Genomic DNA, 22,566 nt, shown 5'->3' on the forward strand with positions numbered 1-22,566 from the left:
TGAATCGGTGCTCAGTCAGTTCTATGGAATTCGGTCGGTACCTTAAAAAGTACCGAATTCGGTACCCATCGCTATGGATATCCAGGAAACATTAAATTATTCTGACTTTTGACTTTCTTACTTTATGTGGTTGAAAAACAAACGTTGTACACTTACCATTTAAAGACAAAATACAGAGAACACTGACAAAACAACTAATGATCCCGGACAGCTCGAGCTGACGGTAAATAAGGACCACATGATCAGACACTGGAGAGGGACAGAGTCTCAATGACGCTCAGGTAAACAAGAAAACACACATAATTCTGGTTATTTCCACACACACAAAATAATGTTCTAATGACACAAGCAACGCAAAAGAAAACGTCTGAATTGGTGCTATATTTTACACTTTGAAACATTTTAGCTCATAACAACCCTTTGTGTTGCTCGTAACAAAAACCGTGGCTCTGGATATGAAGAAGAGAGACCGAACAGCATTTGGCAAGTGCAGGTGCCACCGCCGAGTGTGCAGCCAAGCCTCCCACAGTAGGAGGGAAACCTGGCAGCGCACGGCGAGGCTGTGCCCACTCACACAGGCATGAATCACTCCGTCTCTGCTACCACATGAATTTCATGGGCTTTGTGTTGGAATACACAGACTCCATGCAAAAAAGAGGACCTCCAGGCAGACCACCTGCAGGTCTATAGAAGCTTCACTGGAGCGCCTGAGGGTCTTTTTTAAACTGAGACTGTAAATCCATCCATGATGTCATTTACAGTCCTTGTGTCGATTCATGACTGTGCATTGAGATATGTGACAGAAAAAAAACACAAATGCTTTCTAGTATCATGCATGTTCGGGACAGCTTTGGAAAATAACTTAAAAACCTCAACTTCAAGGACATTTTGGGCGATTTTTAAGCTTGTTTTTGTGTAAAAGTTGTAAATCGTTTCTTGCTTTCTGAACAGCCTGTTTGGGGAAATAGTTTAAATCCTACAGGACTGATGAGCTAACAGGTGGTCCAAGCATGTCCAAAGTGGGTTTGTGTGACCCTGAGTCACATTTCTAGAATGGTGGACTTTAGTCTCTCCAGCAGGACGTTGGTGTACAAAGACACTTTTAGCATTTTCATGTTCAGACGTTTACTAATATTTTTCAGCATTACAAATAAATTAAGTGGTAAATGGTCTGTATTGGTATAGATCCTTCTTAGGGTTCTACAACCCCCCAAGGCGCTTCACAACACAGTCAGTCATTCACCCATTCACACAGACATTCACACGCTGGTGGTGATGAGCTACCATGTAGCCACAGCTGCTCTGGGGCGCGCTGACGGAGGTGAGGCGCCACCGGTCCGTCCGGCCACCACCAGCAGGCAAGGTGGGTTAAGTGTCTTGCCCAAGGACACAATGGATGTATTCTCTGGTCAGAGTCGGGATTGAACCTGCAACCTTCCGATTACTGGACAACCTGCTCTACCTCCTGAGCTACTGCTCTAATAAACACATATATAATAAATACTGGGCGAAGGTGGAACAGGGGTTAGGTGCTCGCCCCGTAATCGGAAGGATGCAGGTTCAAGCCCTACTCAGTTTGTTGCTGTTGTTGTGTCCTTGGGCAAGACACTTAACCCTCCCTGCCTGCTGGTGGCGGTCGGAGGAACCGGTGGCGCCAGTGCTCGGCGGCCTCGCCTCTGTCAGTGCGCCCCAGGGCAGCTGGGGCTACATCACAGCTCATTCCCACCCTAGTGTGAATGTGTGTGTGAATGGGTGAATGACTGTTTGTGCTGTAAAGCGCCTTGGGGGGCTCCAGGAATCTAGTAGGCGCTATATCAAATGCAGGTCATTTAAATATATTTTTGCATGTTTAAAAATTGGAAATGTCCCATTTTCGTTGCTCATGAGCACTTTTAACTTCATGAGTTTTGGGACCCCTGAGCTTGACTGCATGCAGCTAAAATCAAGGTGAATCTCTGATTCGGCTGCAGTAAATTAACGGTTTGTGTAGATGCACAACGTTTCACATTGCAGAATTGGGAGAAAATATGAAAATCAATATGTACTTGAACCCAGGATGCTCCCGATTTGCCTTATTAGACTGTGACTGGTTATATTTATACTTCTATGTGAAAGTTGTTGGCGATGTGCAAGTTTATGAAACAAAGTTGCACAAACTACTATGGCATCTTGGATTAAAGCTATTTTAGGATGGACTCAGCTGCAGTCAGACTAACTGTTAGTGCATCAGTACCGTTAGTTGCTCAAGCTACTCAAGTATTTTTAGAAAGTATCTAAAAATCTTTTTTTCTCACGAAACGCGAATTGTGCGTGGTTCAGTTGGGGCAAATCTCTGTATTTGGAGAAAATGGTAGCAGTGTCTGTGAGGGGAGGCTTTCAGAAAGCTCTGAAATACTATTCACAGAAACACACTTAAAAATGTCACAACAGTCCACAATATCACTAATAAAACCACATTAGTTGTTGTTCACACGTCCAAACAAATAAAATATAAAAAGCTGACAGCATTCCACTACAGCTCTGAGACACAGCTAAGGTTCTACCACTGAGGAGTATTTGGTGAGTTAGAACATGTACCTCCTGCTCTTACCAGAGTGGTGGGGGTCATTCCATTTGACATGGCAGACATGGAAAAGACAAACTTGTATAAGTACGATGAGCAGCTTCATGACTAAGCAAGCCCCAGTTACTGTTGTCATACAAAGTAACTCTGGCCTTCATTTCACTTGACTGAACACTGCAAACTATAACCGAGATGAAAACAGGATGTCCAATTTCAGGGGCCGCATCCTTCCGAGGCTGCATTTGAAGGCATCTTACATCAGTAGCAATGTTTTAAAGGCAGTCCAAATTTCATGGCACCTCAAAATGATCCCTCAAATGCATCCTTCCTTCCCGGAATATCAAAGACGTGTCTGGTGTATCCTTGTCAGCCCACCCTACTCCAAGACTCAATTAGGGCCAAACAAGAGATTTTTTTATCTGTTTCATAGCTGCTCACTTCTGGACTTCCTGGTTGATGAAGGATCTGGCCTACATGGTCTGGCTAGGCCAGGTCCTTACAAGGATGCTGCCCCTGAATGTAGACACAGCCGTTAAACTATGCCAATGACAAGGCAAAGACTGCTTCACAGTGATGTGGTAAGAGAATTTTCAGGACAGGATAGAGGAATTTCAGGAGAAATGGTGTTCAAAACATCCAACTCACACAAATGAAACTGGGAGGTAGAGAGAAGGAACAGCAGGGGGCGATAAACACAATTTTACTTTAGTTGTGAGAAGTGAAAACACATTTATACTTGTGTGTTGTGTTCGTACCATGTTCATATCAATGCCGTTGGTGTACGTCCAGGCATGTTGGAAGTACTCCTCCAGCCTCTGCCTCAGCGGGTTGGGGATCTGGTGGAAGCGGATGAATTCTTTGACCCTTAGCATTTGGAGATGGTACCTGGCCGTACCCGAGTACAACCTCTGGATGATGGCGGACACATTCCCAAAGATGCTGGCGTACATTAGAGCTGGTTGAGGAGCCGAACAGTCGAGGGTTAAGTTGGGTAACATGGATAGGCATAAGTTATCATTTCCCTTAGAAAGGCTCATTACAATCACCATGGAAGTAGATTCTCATTAGATAAATGAAACATCATCTGCATAGAGACGACCCTGAATCAATAGGAGGTCAGCTGCCACTCACATCCAATGAGCATGACGCAGATGGAAAAGATCTTCTCAGAGTTGGTGTTGGGGGAGACGTTCCCAAAGCCCACACTGGTCAGACTACTGAAGGTGAAGTACAGCGCTGTGACATACTTATCTTTGATGGAGGGGCCTGAGGTGGGGTCGCTGTAGTTGTACTTTTTTCCTGTAGTGAACAACAGACAATTTCATTACTGTGTATTCTCTTCCACCTTGTTGGCAGAACCGACGTTATCAGAAAGTACCTATCGACACCCCCAGGTTGTCCAGCCAGCCGATCTTGTGCTCCAGATAAGGCTTCTCCACGTTGCCGATTGCATACCAGATGCAGGCTAACCAGTGGGCGATCAGGGCAAAGATGCACATGAGCAGCATGAGAACGGCAGCACCGTACTCTGAGTATCGGTCCAGCTTACGAGCAACTCGAACCAGCCTTAACAAACGGGCCGTCTTCAGCAAACCGATCAGAGTGGTGGTCTGGCAAACAAAGGAACATACAAGAATTTGATACCTTATGAGCTTTGTGCCCTGGGGCACCAGGTTGGTGACCCCTGGTCTAAAGGGTGATGGCTATGGATGGAGAAAGCCTTACACAAACATCTCAATCGGAACTAGAATGGTCACAGTTTGTGCTTACGCACAAGGGTTTCACAATTCATATAGGATTGTTCTTTGTTTTGCTCTCTCACTCTTTCTAAGGGACAATACCATTCTGATAAAACCCATTTTCTCCAGCAGGTTCTGGGTCAGCCCCAGTAGCTCTCCCAGCTGGGACAAGCCTCAGAAATGTCTCCTAGAAGAATTCCAGAGGAGCAATTGTTGTCTAAGGCCCTTTACGTAAACCAGGCCTCTCACTTAATTCAAACAAACTTTGGAAGAACCTTGTTCCACTGTTTGTGTTTATGATCCCAATAGTTGGGTTGCCATCATCAGAAGTTCCCACCAATGCTTCCCCAGTCCTTCTTTCCTAGTTCTTTACATGAACAAGAATCTGAGAAATAGAAGCACTTCAGGTAACACCTTAACTTTCTTGCTGGATTTGGCATTCGGTCTTCCACTTTGGCGCATTTCCTCCATCCCGCCTATAACTTCAACATGGCGTCATCCATGTTTCTTTCAGCCCTGATTAGATGTGGTTCTACTAAGGAACGAGCTTATATTGATGCGCCAGTGTTTTATCATTCACATTTCTAATGGATGGTCATTAGGAATGATCAACCAACCGTGTTGAATGCTCCAACACCAACTAATGTCCCTCTCAGATCAAAAAAGTACCTACCAAAAGAATTACCAAGGTCGCCAAACATCTCAGGTACTTTCAGAAGTATTACCTACCACAGATATTTTCTGGAGCTCAGCTTTACCAAGTAATTTTTTAAATTTAATTGTTCATGTCCTCATTAAGTGGTTCTATTTAGTGATGCATGTTCCCGTGTTAGAGGAGGCACGCGGCACCACAACCTACCGGCTAACTTTTATCTGCATAACACCTGTAGCTATCGGCGCGGACAGCTCAAGTGCTGCAGAATGAGAAACCATGTTGTTTTTAGAGCTGAAACAACTAATCGATTTAATCGATTATAATCGATTATTAAAATAGTTAACAACTTTTTTAGTCATCGATTAGTTGTTTAATAATCATATTTTACTGCATAAAGTCTATTTTTTTTTACCACAATCTGACATCGGTTACAATCTGTTAAATTTGCCGCCAGTGTGTGGCAGTAATGAGCTACTGATCTACCAGTGGAGCCGTAGAAGAAGAAACGAGCCAATAAGTGCCCTCGGTTTTCACGACGTAACACGTTACTGACGCGCATCTTGCTGTGAGAGATGGCGGAACAAGAAGAAATACGGAAGAAAAATAGAAGCCACAAAACTGAAGAGAAACCCCGGACAAAAACCTCACGAGTATGGGAGCACTTCACTCTAGATGCCTTGTAAAGACGGGTGACCTGCAAAATATGCAAAAACCATCTAGCATGGCACAGAGGCACGACGTCCCTAAGTGAACATTTGAGACGAAAACGTGGGGGCTGATGCAGCAGAGGAAAGTCCGGTAAATCAGGTAAGTAACAGAAAATAAACAAGCTAACGCAGATCAAATTTGGGAGCTGAGTTCGTTATAGTGGATGTTAAACATGTTTTTTTGCCGCGTCAGTCTACGGTGTTCTACTTCTGATTGACTAAATGCAATCGTGAATCTCCGTGTTGTGTATCATGCGCTTGCCAAATTTAGCACGTCTGTTTATAAGAATGTTCTCGTTAAGAGAAAAACGGCACAAACCCATAACTATTTTCCTCATTCAAAAAAGGACAACTCCGCGGAGAAAAATATACAGACGAGCTGTGTCCAGGTGAATATAACGCGGCATAGTTGTACGCTTTCAATTTTCAAATACAGGACAAATTCAGAAAGTCTTTTTTTTACTATTAAAAGGCTGTTTTACTGTCTAACACTGTAAAACGCCTCACAACACATTTTTGTCAAAATAAATGATCACTGTATGTTGTTAATTAATTCAAATAATGTAATATTGATTTAGTGTTGCAGTGTGTGTGCTGCTTTATTTTATATGTGTACTTATTTCAGTCTATTTGTGTTTCTTATGCAGAAAAAAACAAGCAACGATGGACAACTACATGGGGAACATGACACTCACCCCCCAGCAATGCATACCACTTACAAACTCTATTCTAGATTCTACTTAATTTTTTATGGAATTTACCTTTTATATTTTGATGCCAAAAAATTATTCTGGACTGATATTTTGCACTGTTTAGCTCATTTTACACCGCTGACTGTGTTAATGTGCAATAAAATAGATTGCAGTCAACTGCACAATTCTCTTATGTTTTTCTTTTTCTTAACTGAAATGTATTCATCACTTGTATAGGTTAAATAGCTAAACAATAACAAACCGATTAATCGATTAATCGAAAAAATAATCGACAGATTAATCGATTATGAAAATAATCGTTAGTTGCAGCCCTAGTTGTTTTGCCTTCTGTCGCAATTTCTCTGTGTTTATTAACATGCCGTTCACTGTTGGCTGACTGAGTTTTTGTTAGATATCCTGCTGTGAACTGAGACTTAATGCAAACCGATGATTCGCTGTGGAGATGTGTTTTCCAGCATGTTGAATGCCCAGTATGCACAAATTACTATTGGCTGTTACACTACCTTTGCTGTCCAGTTTGAAATACAACCAAAATACTGATAGATCTGCGTTAGTCTACAAGATAACAGCTGCATTTTATGGTGTCTGAATCCCCACCTGCAGTAAATTGTGTGACACAATGGTGTTTTCGTCTAAGAAATAAAAGATACTGATGATGAGATTAAACTAAGCCATTGTTATTCCATCTGAAAATCTGTCTCAGGATGAAATTAAAAAGTCATATTTGTTGTTTTTAAGGTTAAATCCAATCTTTTTCACCCAATTTCAAATTTTTTTAAAGTCACATGATCAGGCCCAATTTCCGATCATGGGATTGGATCGGGGCATTTAACTATGATTACCATGCATGAGAATATCAGATAAAGGCAATAAAGTAGCAGTGAGTGTTTGTCTTTTTTTTAACAGTTTATACATCCATCCATTTTCAGCTGCTAATCCAGCGTCAGGCCATGGAGGCAGTAGCCTAAGCAGGGCGGCACAGACTTCCCTCTCCCCAGCTACTTGGGCCAGCTTCTCTGGGGGAATCCTAAAGTGTTCCCTGGTCAGCTGAGAGACAGTCCCTCCAGTGTGTCCTGGGTCTTCCCTTAGGTCTCTTCCCGGTTGGACATGCCTGGAAAACCTCACCAGGGAGGCGCCCAGGAGGCATCCTGACCAGATGCCTGAGTCACCTCAACTGGCCCCTCTTGATGTGGAGGAGCAGCGAGTCTACTCCGAGCCCCTCCTGAATGACCGAGCTTTTCACCCTATCTCTAAGGGAGAGCCCAGACACCCAGCAAAGAAAACTCACTTTGGCTGTTTGTATCTGCAATCGCGGTCACTACCCAAAGCTCGTGACCATAGGTGAGGGTAGGAGCGTAGATCGACTAGTAAATCGAGAGCTTTGCCTTCCGGCTCAGCTCTCTTTTCACCACAACAGATCGGTACAGCACCCGCATCACTGCAGATGCAGCACCAATCCGCTTATCGATCTCACGCTCCATTTGCCAACAGGACCACATCATCTGCAAAAAGCAGAGACCTGATGCTTAGGCCACCAAAACAGATCCCCTCGACACCTCGGCTGTGCCGAGAAATCCTGTCCATAAGAGTTATGAACAGAATCGGTTACAAACAAGAAGATCAGGTTTTTATCATGGCTGTTTACGGCTCTCCGAGTCTTGAATGTCAGAACAAACCTGGCTCTGAGTCATAAATGGTAACAAAAGAAGCGTACGAGAAAAACGTGGGTTTACTTTTGTGATTCAGCTGCTGGCTGCAGATGAAGGATATTTTAATAATGCACAGAATGGAATTTCAAAAGTAGCAGCTGATATTCTTCAGAGCTTTGACGTCAATTACAAAGCATAAATCTACAATTTGAACTGCTCCACGGGATCCATTGTACCCTACTCTAGCATGAACACACTACCTCCCTCACTGGCTTGTCTGAATGACACATGGATAATAGGAAGAACAGAGGGGTGGGGGACAAACACAAACGTGCCGATATGTTAGGGTCACACAGTTACAAACACAAGAAGAAAGAAAGCTCTCACTGCTTATAATTACCCTAAAAATTCTCTGGGAAATCAGTAATCCACAATAACCTGCAGTAATAACACTTTCATACATCTTTGTCTGCTTAATTACACCTCTCACACACAAATGCAAATAGGACGAAGTCTACTACATGCAGTAAAAGCAGAATCCTTTTCTAATTTTATTTTGAAGGATCATGTGGGTGAGTTTGAGGCTGTGGCAGGAAGGCGTACCATAGTGGACCAGTTACAGAGCCTCAGTCCTCAAAATCCCACCCTGGACTCACCGTCATCATCCGTCGCAGTGCATCACGCTCTGTCTCTGACAACTCAGTGAAGAGTGAAGGAATCATATAGAAACAGATGAAGCCTAAAATATCTAGAGAACACCATCGAGGAGCTGCAGCGGCTCGGTGTGGCTGACTGGCCTGAACTGAAAATCAAATGTTTGGAAGAATACTTTGGAAATAGATCTTGCTGTATATAATAACAATATGTTTATTGCCAGACTTAAAGTCCATTTTAAAATAAACGTACAGATAAAAGAAAAAGATACAAGAAAAGAAAGAATACCGATTAACATATAGTTTTAGTATTTTGTCTATTTTCAAACGCAACCTTAAAACCCGCCTTTACCAGAAGGCATTTTATCAACAGGGATTCTCTGCATCTTGCATTTCCTATGCTTTATTGTCCTTTCATTGTTTTACTCATGCCGTTTTATCGTTCAACCATTGATTTTAAGGTTTTATGTCAAGTCTTTTATCGTAACCTCTATTTTATGTCCAATAGTATTATTTATTTTCTTTCACGTAAAGCCCTTTGGTGACTTTCCATGGTTGTGGAACGTGCTATATAAATAAACTTGATTGGAAATTTTAGTAGTAATCCATTTTATTGATTTAATAATGATTAACAATAAAATAACCACTAAACATCTATCTTTTATTATTGCATCTATGCATGCTTTAAGTAACAACTGTTGTTCAATAACGAGCCGGTATGCTAGGCAGATATCTTGAGAAGTAGTTGTTCAGTGAGAAAAAAGTTGGTGTATGAATGGTGCCCCTTTCAACAGGCTCTTTCTGCTTATTTTGTAATTATAAAACACAAAAATGTTACAGTAACTACCAACCCTGGTCCATGTAACAGTTCAAAATTATTCAGAATCGTGACTTTGTAGTCGTTTAACTCATTTACTGCCATCGACCACTAAAGTTGTCAATTGTATTTTTTTACGTGGGTTAGGTTTTTACGTGGCTGGCGTGGGAACGAGCCCCCACAACGTGAGAATAAACATCACGTCTGTAAAGCTAATCTTCTTCCACGTATGTCACACGTCACGTGATTAGAAAGCGTTGTTTTGGGACGCTGATGTGAAAAAGGCAAGGCACCAACTGGAAAAGCTTCTGCCACTCACACTTGGACAACGGATTATGAGGGATCGGATGATGCTAGAAACACGCCGATTTGTTACTTATGTAAGAAGTGAGCCTACTCTTTCTTTTGGTAGTTTTGGCATTTACGCACTCATAGAGCACTGCTTCCTGTCTTCAACATTTTGACGTTGTTTATATGTATTTAGACTGACACCACCTTCAACTGCAGTCCAGCAACCAAGGACGCTGGTTATTTTAACTTCTCGAAATTGGCTTCCTGTAACTTCCAAAATATCCTTTTAAATCCTTACTGTCTCACATAACGTTCCTAATGACCAGGCTCCATCACATCTTAAAGAGATCATAGTTCTATATCATCCCAACCGAGCACACTGCTCTCACGGAGCTAACTTCATTTGGCTTCCCTCAACTTCCTAAAGGCAGAGAGGAAGCAGCCCGCTCAGACAGTAAATATAGGATGGCTACTTTCCTCCACAGAGGAAAATGTCACACTTTTACAACAAGTCACAAAGTCTTCAGTAGCCGTGTTTTCTAACTTATTTCTTCACTTAGACTCTGCTTCATACTACTGAGTTCTAATGAAGACTGTCCACACAGCCGACCTGGTCTGAGATGATTCAAATGAGAACAGGAAGGATTTCTTCTATGTGACAGTCGTCAGTAGTGCTGAGAGATTTATGTCCTCTTCTGTTATAGATCACGGTTTTCATTAACGGTGAGTAGGGTTTCATACTTATGGCAGTACACTTTGCTCTATGAAACCAAACAATGAATCAATTGATGAGGCCTTTACCAAGCAGAGAATAGATCAAGGAAACTCCACTAGAACTCCACTATGCTCTCTGTGACCTTCAACATCTATTAGATTGTGGCAACTGTGGAAAGCCTCCTTCAGTGTGAAGGCAATATCTATGTTGCTCCTATGACTCATCACAGATGTCCCCGAGAGGCTCTCCTCCTCTCTCACCACATTCTATATCCCGGCAGTACATTTCCACGATGACTGCATTACATCTACTCACAACTGTACAACACCCTGGATCCCTCACATGACTCTCATCTAGGTTACAGGTTTGTGTTAGAAGATCATATCATACTACCATGACGAATAGAATAATAGCCTACGCATGAGAACAGGCCACACCATTGAGCATAAAACGCTACTTCATGGTATAGCTACTAGGGATGAGCCGGATACTCGTTTCAGACAAGTATCCGGTACGGATAAAGCATTTTTGATGAGTACGAACATGAAACGAGTAAAACTCGTAAATATCTGTAATCGTGCAGAAGGAAAATCCTCATTGGGTAACTGACTGTCTTCCCGCTCTGTGATTGGCCAGTCAAATAGAGCGCCCGCCCCTCCCTACACACAAAACTGCAGCGGGAGCTCACAGCTCAGTCCGCGTCCGGTTCTCTCTCTCTCTCTCTCTCTCTCTCTCTCTCTCTCTCTCTCTCACACACACACACACACACACACACACACACACACACACACACACACACACACACACACACACACACACACACACACACAGTAACAGATCTCTCTGTGCTTGCTTCACTGTTCACGTTTCTTCAGTACTCCCTATGTTTTCTTCAGTTTGCTTCTTTTTAAAGTTACTTTTTTCGTAACGTACATGGTGCATTTGACAAGACAGAGCTGAAAACGGCTTGTGCTGCGTCAGTCACTGCCTCCGCTCCGGTCGGGTATTTTTCTTCCTCTCTCTCTCTCTTTCCTCTTCCTCAGGATCCAGTCCCTCTTTCCTATTCACTCTCGCTCTTTCTTTACATCTTTAAATCAAAATTGTCTATTTTTTGCTCATTTAAAATATAATCATTTCCTAAATTCTTTTTTCTATTTTACATGTTTTGTTTTTGTGAAGCGCCCCGTGATTTTTATCTTGAGAGGCGCTAAAGAAAATATCTTTTCTTCTCTCTCTTTCTTAATTCATGCACTTAAATATTAATGTTCTGATTTTATTGAAAAACTTGTTCTGTAATAGTTCCTTTACTATTGTGATCAAAAACATTTAATCTCAACTCTGAGGCTGCTCTGTAAATAGTTTTCAAATAAACAATACACATAGCAACTTCTGATCAAACTTAAAATAACGTATTGATGTAACCACACCCACTTCCGGCTAAACCACACCCACTTCCGGGTTAGGCCACGCCCACTCCGAGTACAGGTACAGATACAGATAATTTAGATGGTTGAACAGATCCAGATACAGATAGTGGTGCACTCGCTCATCCCTAATAGCTATACTATCCAGCCCCCCAAAAAGAGTCACCACCTGGATTTAACTAAGCCTCCTATTGGATAATTACTGCACGGGCGATTGTCTTTCAGCTAAGAAAAATGATTTAACCCAACTGGTGCAATGAGTTGCTTCTGATTTCTTAAATAACTATGTGGAAAGACATCTGGCGGTCGTGGAAAAGATGTTAGTCTGTGTGTGAAGGGTCAGACTGTGTGTGAAGGGTCAGATCATTGGCATCAAGCAGAGAAAACGTCTGAGGAGATGCAGAAACGACTAAAACTGGGTTCAGAACTGTCCAATGCATTATTAAAAATTGGTCTGATGAGTCCAGATGGATCCTGTTCCAAAGTGATGGTGCATCAGGGTAAGAAGAGAGGCAGATGAAGTGATGCAACCATCATGCCCAGTTCCTACTCTACAAAGCTGTGGTGGCAGTGCTATGATCTGGGGTTGCTGCAGTTGGCCAGGTCTGGGTTCAGCAACAGGATGTGCCCCAAGAATGAGAATAAGAAGAAGAATAAAATATCATTTCTATAGCGCCTCTCAAGATAGAAATCACGAGGCGCTACACAAAAACAAAAAATGTAAAAATATAAAAAATAATTTAGAAAATGGTTGAAAATATATTTAAAATGAGCAAAAATAGACAATTGTGATTTAAAAACAAAACATTAAGAAAGAGAGAGAGAGAGTGACTAGGAAAAATGGAAATCAGTGGATCCTGAGGAAGGTGGAATAGGTGGGGAGAGCAGAATAAAGAGAGAGAGGTGAAGAAGGTCATACAAAAGCCAGCATGAACAGGTGAGTCTTCAGCTGCTTTTTGAAGGAGTCCACTGATCTCAGGCTCAGGGGGAGAGAGGTCCAGAGTCTGGGGGCCACAGCAGCAAATGATCTGTCACCTTTGACCTTTAGCCTGGTGTTGCACAACCAGTAGGCTTTGATCACTGGACCTCAGGGACCTGCTGGGGGTGTAGGGACTAAGAAGATCACCAATGTAAGATGGTGCTTGTCCTTGTAAGGCCCTATAGACCAGAACCAGGATCTTGAAATGAACCCTGAAGTTGACTGGCAGCCAGTGAAGCTGGAGGAGAAGCGGGGTGATGTGGGTGTGTTTGGAGGACTTGGTCAGAAGCCGAGCACAGGCATTCTGAACCACCTGTAGACGGTTCAGGGAGGTCAGCTGACTACCGGAATTCCTGAATGACCAGGTTATTCCATCTTCTCTGATGGCACGGGCATATTCCAAGATGGCAATGCCATTGTCCATGGGGCTTAAATAGTGAAAGAGTGGTTCAGGGAGCATGAGACATCATTTTCACACATGGATTGGCCACCACAGAGTCCAGATCTTAACCCCATTGAGAATCTTAGGGATCTGCTGGAGAAGGCTTTGTGCAGCGGTCTGACTCTACCATCATCAATGCAAGATCTTGGTGGAACATTAATGCAACACTGGATGGAAATAAATCTGGTGACGTTGCAGAAGCTTATCGAAACAACGCCACAGTAAATGTGTGTCGTAGTCAAAGCTAAAGGCGATCCAATGGAATATTAGCGGGTGTGATGTTTTTTGGGTGGCAACCTTTTTAGGGCCAGTCAAAAAAAGGCAAAATAAATAACATCCACATTTTGGCTAAGTTCTTAGTGACACATTTAACTTATGGGAAGTGGACCAAAACCACTGAATAAAAGATGGGCTTTAATGAGGTTTAGTAGAGTATACGATAAGTGTCTTTAAAATTATCAAGCGCAAATTTGAAATGTTTATCGACTCTTCTTTAGCTGCCATTCTCAAAACCGTAAAATGTATCTGTATGAAAAATATACTGTAGGAGTGTACTGCAGTCAGCATAGACCATTTCAGTGTAAACACTTGCTGCCCACCTTGTGATGGAGTGGTGACCTGTCCAGGATGACCCCCCTGCCTCCTGCCCAATGAGTGAATGAAATTTACACCAGCTCCTGACAACCCTTACTGGGAAGTAGCAGAACGAATGACTAAATGAAAATGTTGACTGCATGGCTCATTAGATCCATTACAGATGCACAATTTTATCAACAGCCAGATGACTTGATGTGAAAGTGCCTTTACAGATGTTTTTCGATCACATCTGAATGCCAGCAAATGCCAGAATCTGGGAACAAAAGGAAAGCTGTAAACACTTATCTGGAATGGGCCGACAACATGTTTTTAAAAGTAATTTGAAAGAGTTCAATCAAGTGCTGTTTTGTTAAGAACATCTAAACCAGGTATTCAATTATGGGTTTTGAGGGCCGCGATCCAGCATGTTTTAGTGGTTTCTCTGGTCCAACACCTGTGCAGCAGTTCATCAGGCCCTCCAGAAGCCTGTTAATCACCTGCTGATTGAAATCCGGTTGTAACCCTGGTCCCACATAGCTATGGTAAAGCTAGAGTATATAGTACAATGAGACTGGGCCTAGGTTCGTAGTGCTATAAATAATGGTATCCGATACCCTCTAAAATTAGTTAATAAGGACCACCACACTGTATTTTACCCAAATTCAAATCTCTCACTGGGTATTTATTTAAACAACACAGAAACAAATAAATTAAACACTTACTTTTATAAAATGAAATGAACTGAATTTAAATAAACAAACAAAACCACAGTGAAGGTGACGGCATGGGTTATAATAAAAGATTTTCAAAACAAAAATAAAAGATTTTCAAAAACAAAATATAGCTTTCTTAGGTGCCTAATGTTATTTCGGTTACAACCGCTCACACATTTAAAAGAAAATGAATTTCAACCTTTTTAAATACCTTTGCTGACAAATACACGCTTACGATTTAATCAAACTTGTAACAGTGGGCCCACACTCTCACACACACCTTTCCCCCATCCAAACTACACCTATAGCACAGTGCTTGTTGCAGGCCTGATTCGAAGCTCGGGTGCGGTGAGACCTAAAACTGATGGCCGCTTCACTCCAATGGAGCAATAAACAAAAATGCGTGCACGTTAGTTCCAGTTAGTACTCACGAGTCCAATGAGTCAGTTAGTGGGCAAATCAGAAACTGGCCGTTAGGAACCGTAGCGATGACAAATCAGGGGCCAGAAAACAGCAGGGTCCATCCAGGCAGAAACCTCTCTCTTCCTCGACTTTCAGAGCGTCCTTTCAGCTTCTAAACATATTAAAATATTTGAGCTACAATACCAAATGCTACCACATAACGATTTAGCATTAACATGGTATCACAGCACATAACGCGGTAAGCTACGCTAACTAACAAGCCGTTAATTAGTATCACATATCACGCCAGTTTACAACTATAACGAATAGTTACAGTACAAATGTCAAGTCACACAGTCTCATTTACCTCTTGCAGATCACAAATAAGTCATATCCGGACCACGGGTAGTCGACCTCAATGATATACTTAGATGCAAACATCCACACCACGTTCGCATTACCACATCTCTCTCTTCGGACTTAACGTCTGTCCGCTCTGCCGATTCACACAACGTCTGTCCGCTCTGCTGATTCACACAACTTCACTACTAGTAGTCCCGCCCCCATAACAGAGAAGAGTGACATTGATTGGCTCGTCAGCTCAACAACCAATGGCAATACAACATTAAAATAACTGACAACTTAGGTTACACTTAAACATATTGCTTATGCACAGTAAATGAACTCTAAATCATGAAAACCTTTTATTTCTTGGACTCTAACTGTAAATGAAATACATGGGTTCCCAAACATATGATTTTTAAACCTTTTATCACGTATTTATATTTTCACCCATCTTTTTTTATTATTATTTTTAGAACTGTAAACTTTTCTTTTTCTTTATACTGCAAACCTGAATAATTGCAGACAGGGCTACACCCTCCCCCTTCTAACCGTGTAGATGTCCTCATCACACCTCTGACTTTTTTTTTTTTTTTTTTAGCTTTACAGGGAGATGGTCATTCATTCTTTCTAAGAATTCTCTTCGATGTCTTGGAACGTCCCTTTGGTTCACTGATGTCTGGAGGGTTTAATTTTAGTTGAATGACCATACCATGATGCATGATGGTAACAGGCTCACAAGATGGGTGACCTGGCTTTTCATAGGTCAATCTCATGGGGGGTTTTGGTTTTCTCAGGGATTTTCGGCATGTGGAAAACTGTTCACTCCCCTCTCTTTTGCTTCTATGAGTGCTGCCACTTCGTGTTCTGTTTGAAACAGGTGAACTTATTTCCTGTTCCTCTTCTTGCTCTCCCATAGACTCGTTTGTCTCTTGAGCATCATATTCCAATATAGGTGTATCCTCTCCTGATGAGTTTTCACTCTCACTTTCTCCTATGGGTTGGTTTTCTGCTGCTTCAAAATGTTCCTCCTCAGCACTGTCCTCCTCCTCTGAAGTCTGATGTGGCGTGGCCAGTTGTCTCCTGACCTCTTGCCTACTAAAACTTTGCGGATTATGGACAGTTTCACAATTTTCGTCAGATGATGTTGTGTTACTTTCTTCCACTGGATCAGGCGGTTTAACTGCTTGTCGACTTTTCTGGGCACGATGTGCTCTGGTTACGGGTCTTCTAAGGTGCCCTGTGTCATCCACTGGATTAGGCATCCTGACCATATAACCAATGGGCAGCAGGTGGTCTCTATGGAGAGTTTTGACTATACTTGGACCATGTTCTGGTTTTACCTTATAAACGGGCAGGTTAGGTAACTTCTCCACTACCACATATGGTGTCGACTTCCAACGATTCTGCAGTTTATGCTTGCCTTTTATTCCAACATTCTGAATGAGAACTCTGTCTCCCCTCTCCAAAGGCAGATCTCTCACGCGTTGGTCATAGTGTGCCTTGTTCTTCAAATGGTTTTTTGTAGCTGCATCTGATGCGAGTTTGTATGCGTCCTGCAACTCTTTCCTCATCCGTGAAACATACTGTTGGTAAGAGGACTCACTTTCACCATTAGGCGAGATTCCAAAGCAGACATCGATGGGCAGTCTAGCTTCTCTCCCAAACATGAGATAATAAGGTGAGTACCCCGTGGCATCATTCCTTGTACAATTGTACGCATGTACCAGGTAGGAGATATGCTGGCTCCAGCATTGTTTCTTTACAGTGTCCATGGTACCAAGCATTGCTAGAAGGGTTCTGTTGAATCTTTCCGGTTGCGCATCACCTTGCGGGTGGTAGGGAGAAGTTCGTGACTTCCGAATCCCCAACATGGACAACAGCTCCTTGATCAGTCGACTCTCAAAATCTCTGCCCTGATCAGAGTGTATTCGAGCAGGTAGACCGTAGTGCACGAAGTACTTCTCCCACAGGACTCTGGCAACGGTACTGGCTCTTTGATCTTTGGTAGGAAATGCCTGTGCATAACGGGTATAGTGATCGGTCACAACTAACACATTTGCAACACCCTTAGAATCAGGCTCTATCTGTAAGAAATCAATGCAGACCAAATCTAGAGGGCCATTGCTGGTTATCTGATTCAAGAGCGAGACACGCTGAGGGAGCGTCTTCCTGGTGATACACCTCCCACAAGTGCGAATGTACTGCTCAATCTCAGCTGCCATACGAGGCCAGTAAAACCTCTCTTTAATCAGTTCTGTTGTTCGCTCTACACCCATGTGCCCACACTCATCATGCAGAGACCTTAACACCATAGACCTGTATCTTGCTGGCAAGACTAACTGCCGGCTGTGTTTTCCACACATTTTTTCTTTTACTCTGTAGAGTAATCCATCCCTCAACTCCAATTTGCGACTTTCACGGAGGAGCATCACAATCTCTGGTGAGTCAGTTTTAGAGCGAGCAAACCCTTTATTGCTCTTGATTGCTTTCTTCACCGGCCCAATTGTAGGGTCCATATCTTGTGATGTTTGAATGTCTTTTGGACTCAGCTGATCGAGGATGTTTACGCTGAGATTCACAGGAAATGCATAGGCTTCTGGTACTGCAGAGGCCGGAGCACCAAGTTGATCCACCAATCTGTCAGGTACAACTGCTCCTTCCTTAATGCAGGCCCGTTTACAGAGAGCTTTAATGCCAGCAGGCGGGATGGAAGTCCATTCTCCAACTTCTTCTTGGGCATACTGTCGGGACAGCAAGTCAGCATCAATGTTTTGGCGCCCAGGGCGGTACTGTATGGTGAAGTCATACGTGGCGAGGGCAGCGAGCCATCGATGCCCTACAGCACTGAGCTTAGCCGAAGTCAATACATACGTTAAGGGGTTATTATCAGTCCTGACAATAAATTTGGCACCATACAAATAGTCGTGAAATTTATCCACCACAGCCCACTTTAACGCCAAGAATTCCAGTTGATGAACTGGATAGTTACGTTCCGAGTCTTTGAGCTTTCGACTTGCGAAAGCCACCGGCCTTAGGCCCTCAGGGTGTTCTTGGTTCAAGACATTACCTAAACCATTCATGCTGGCGTCCACATGCAATATGTATGTCTTGGTGGGATCGGCAAACGCCAATACGGGAGCATTGATCAGACATTCACGGATCTGTTCAAAGGCAACCTGGCAGGCTGGAGTCCATCGTTCAGCAAACGGCTCTGATGCTTTAAAATAGTTTTGGTTTGGGTCTAAGCTCTTTTTGGTTTTAGGGTCCTTCCAAGTGGGTGCATAGCCCTTGGTGAGCTCTGACAAAGGACGGATAATGGCGGAGTAGTTGGCAATGAACCTCCGATAGTAACTACAAAATCCGAGGAAAGACTTGAGAGGTTTCAAGTGAGTGGGCACTTTCCAGTGTTTCACCACCTCAACCTTATCTGGATCGGTGGCTATTCCATTGGTGGATACAATGTGACCCACATACTTAACTTGAGGACGACAGAATTGGCATTTGTCAATGGATACTTTCAAACCAACCTCTTCTAGTCTGTCCAACACCTTAAAGAGACGTTGCTCATGCTCTTCAAGCGTTCTACCAAAAACAATGATATCGTCTAAGTACACAAGGGCTTCCAGAAGATGCATGTCCCCAACAGCATTTTCCATTAAGCGTTGGAACGTTGCAGGTGCTCCAGTGATCCCTTGTGGCATGCGCTCAAATTGATAGAAGCCCAGGGGGCAAATAAATGCCGTCTTTTCCTTGTCCTCCTCAGCCATTTCTGTCTGATAGTAGCCACTACGCAGATCTAGTACTGAGAACCATTGGCTGCCTGACAAGGAGTCCAAGGCATCATCAATGCGTGGCATTGTATACTGATCAGGTGTAGTGCGGTTGTTCAGTGTTCTGTAATCGATACAGATTCGTATCGCCCTGTTTTTTTTCCGCACCACAACAATTGGGGAAGCATATGGGCTACGGGACTCAGTTATAATTCCAGCAGCCAACAGCTGCTGTATGTGTCGCCTCACATCATCAATGTCGGCAGGGGCTAGTCTCCTTGACCTCTCCCGGAAAGGTCTAGGGTCATGTAGACGAATGTGGTGTTCCACCCCTTTAGCCAAACCAACGTCCCACTCATGCATTGAGAAGACATTTCTCCTCTCAGCTAACTTTTGCCGAACTCTACTCTTCCACTCCTCGGGGATAGGGGAGTCCCCAAAATCGAAGAGATTTGGATCTATTTCCTCAGTGGCAAGGTCAGAGGGCTGGACTGGGGTGACTGTATCCACGGCAAACATTTCAGCGATGACAGATCCCACTGGTATGGAGACTGTCTTTGTGGACTCATTTTGGAGTAACACATCCAAGCTATTGCTGTCTATACCAGCATCTGAGAGCACACCTGGCTGTACCAGCACGCCGGCAGGGAGTAACTGGGTAAAAGGTGCATCGATCAAGATAAGGTCTTTGGAGGGAGCACTGTGCCTATCTACTTTGCAAGTGGCATAGCAATTTGCTCCTGGGGCGATAGAAAGTGGGCGGGGCCCTTTCCATTTTATCTGTCCCAGCACATCAATTTTGGGCAGTTGCTCCTGTGCCCTAATGGGGGCATACACAGACTGAATTCTCATGGAATGAGCTGTGCTCGGGTCACCTTTCATTTTCACCAAATCCCATAGGCGGCGGAACAGAGACGTATTTGTGCCAACCAACACGGGGGTTTGTTGCTGGTTTTTCGGGTCAGGACAAATCAATGCAAGCACTTCTACTCGCCCGGCGACACCAGTGATCTCCTTGGTAAATTCCATCTCTACAACAACATAACCTTTGTAGGGATACTCTGTGTCAGCTAGTCCCCAGAGTCCCAAGCGAGAGAGAGGTTTTATGGGGATATCTGCTAAGTGTTGGTTATACCAGCGTTCAAAGATAATAGTCACGTTAGACCCACTATCGATAAGAGCGTCACAGGCCACATCATTGACTTTGACTGTTTGATTAAATGACGGGCCTACGAGACCCTCAGGCAGGCCTGTGTCAGTTTCTTGGACTTCAACCTTGTTGGTTCGAGCAACACATTGCTCTTCTCCTGTGGGATTTGGGTCCTCCTGGTTAGGACCAGCTACTCCTCGTATTAATCGTATAAGTTTTCTTATGACTTTCTGGGGGTTCTCAGGTGCAGTGCACCTGGTTGCTATGTGACCATTTTCTCCACACTTATAGCAGAAATAGTCATCTCTCTCTCTAGAAGATGAGGCTTTAAAAGAATCAGGCCGGGGGCAAGAGACTGCTTTGTGTACACGAGACTTGAGTTGAGTGTTGTTGTGGTGGGTCATTTGTAGACTTCACCGCCATCACACTCATTTTATTTTCTAGTGCTTTCACTTGCTTTCTGAGTGACCGTATTTCACTCTGTGAATCACTTTTCTGTTTTGGCTTCTCTGTCGGGGGTTTTAAACTGCAATCACACTGTGTTTGAACTCTTGCGGGGTTTCTTTCCTCTAACTGTGCTCTCAACTCCCGAATCTGAGCTTGCAGTTCCCTTTGAGTGACCGCTTCAAACTCTTTCTCCTTTTCCACCTGAACTGTACGAACCCTTTGGTGACACTTAGATGGGGTGTGGCTTTGTTTGGCTGCTTGGCGGCCTTCCTCTTCCATCACCTCTCTTAACAAGTTCAGGAATAAGGGAGGACTATCCAACCGCTCCCTTATTTTCAACTGAAGCAACATAAGCTCAGAAGTGGATCCTTTGACTAACTGCTCTAACTGAGCTTTGTTAGCAGCGCTAACTGGTAAACCACCTCCCTGGACTACTTTAACAAGAGACCTCTCTACTCTTCGCAGAAACTCAGACAGGCGCTCACCAGGCTGTTGGTGAAGCGCTCTGAATGACAGGTAGAGTTCCTCTGCTGACTCCACTCTGCCAAAAATGGTCTCTATGGCCTCTATGTAATCCTGGGAACTAGCATCAGGTTGGGTCAGACGCACGGCCTGAATGATCTCCAAGGCCGGCCCTTTGAGACTTTCCAGTATGCGTCGACGTTTTTCTTTATCGGGGCATTCACCTTCATCTACTAGAAGTGTGGCATGCTCCAACCAGATATCTAAGGCTTCTTCCCCAGCTGGGGTGGGACTGACCCCGGAAAATGTCCTTAGACGTCTATATGGATGGCTTTCAGGCTGTTTGTTTGTTCTGACCAGTAATTCACCTACGGCACGGATGATGGCTTCAGAATTACCATCCACTTCCCTTTTGTGGGTGGGTAGCCCTTGGATATCTTCTAAGGTTTTCCCTTCCTTCTGCAGAAAAGTGAGTAACTTTCCCTCAAAGTCATCTGGCTGAGGTTCAATGTAGTACACTGCTTTCCAGCCACTTCCACCACTTATTGGCATTATCTCAGGAGGGATTTTCATGGGGTTTATCTCCTCACGACACTCACACAACACCATTAATGATTGTAGTTGAGAGTTAAACATTTTTCCCTTAACTACTACTTTTCCCAAAGCTTTGATAGTCCCTGCTGTTTCTTCTATTTCATCTCTTGAAACTCCTTCTGGTACCCCATACAATAATAGGGCATGTTTCAAATCCATTGATTCTCCTTTGCACCAGTTGACCAACTCAAGTTGTGATGGTCTGCTCATTGGGTGTGTCATTATTGCTATCTGGTTTTTTATTTATTTTTTTTTATTTTGTGGTTGCACGTTTTACTACAGTAGCTTTTAAACTGTTGTAGGGTCAACCTATGTTTTCCTTGGTCCAAAATTAAATTTAGTTTCCTTTAGTTAAAAATCCCAGCGGTGCCTCCATTTATGTAACCCTGGTCCCACATAGCTATGGTAAAGCTAGAGTATATAGTACAATGAGACTGGGCCTAGGTTCGTAGTGCTATAAATAATGGTATCCAATACCCTCTAAAATTAGTTAATAAGGACCACCACACTGTATTTTACCCAAATTCAAATCTCTCACTGGGTATTTATTTAAACAACACAGAAACAAATAAATTAAACACTTACTTTTATAAAATGAAATGAACTGAATTTAAATAAACAAACAAAACCACAGTGAAGGTGACGGCATGGGTTATAATAAAAGATTTTCAAAACAAAAATAAAAGATTTTCAAAAACAAAATATAGCTTTCTTAGGTGCCTAATGTTATTTCGGTTACAACCGCTCACACATTTAAAAG

General features: G+C 43.2%; 1 protein-coding gene across 5 annotated transcripts in view; it reads right to left on the minus strand.

Annotated features, from left to right (window-relative positions):
* Positions 1-22,566, minus strand: part of LOC107380961 (voltage-gated inwardly rectifying potassium channel KCNH7) — a 164,386-nt gene that overhangs the window by 29,421 nt on the left and 112,399 nt on the right. For all 5 annotated transcript variants that reach the window (XM_015952389.3, XM_054743248.2, XM_015952388.3 and 2 more), the window contains 3 exons: positions 3,942-4,173; positions 3,695-3,862; positions 3,319-3,518 (listed from right to left, as the gene is read on the minus strand). In XM_015952389.3, coding sequence (XP_015807875.3) covers positions 3,319-3,518; positions 3,695-3,862; positions 3,942-4,173 — 600 coding nt within the window. The remainder of the gene's footprint in view (positions 1-3,318; positions 3,519-3,694; positions 3,863-3,941; positions 4,174-22,566) is intronic.

Source organism: Nothobranchius furzeri, chromosome 14 (assembly GCF_043380555.1).
Source record: "Nothobranchius furzeri strain GRZ-AD chromosome 14, NfurGRZ-RIMD1, whole genome shotgun sequence".
Taxonomy (NCBI): domain Eukaryota; kingdom Metazoa; phylum Chordata; class Actinopteri; order Cyprinodontiformes; family Nothobranchiidae; genus Nothobranchius; species Nothobranchius furzeri.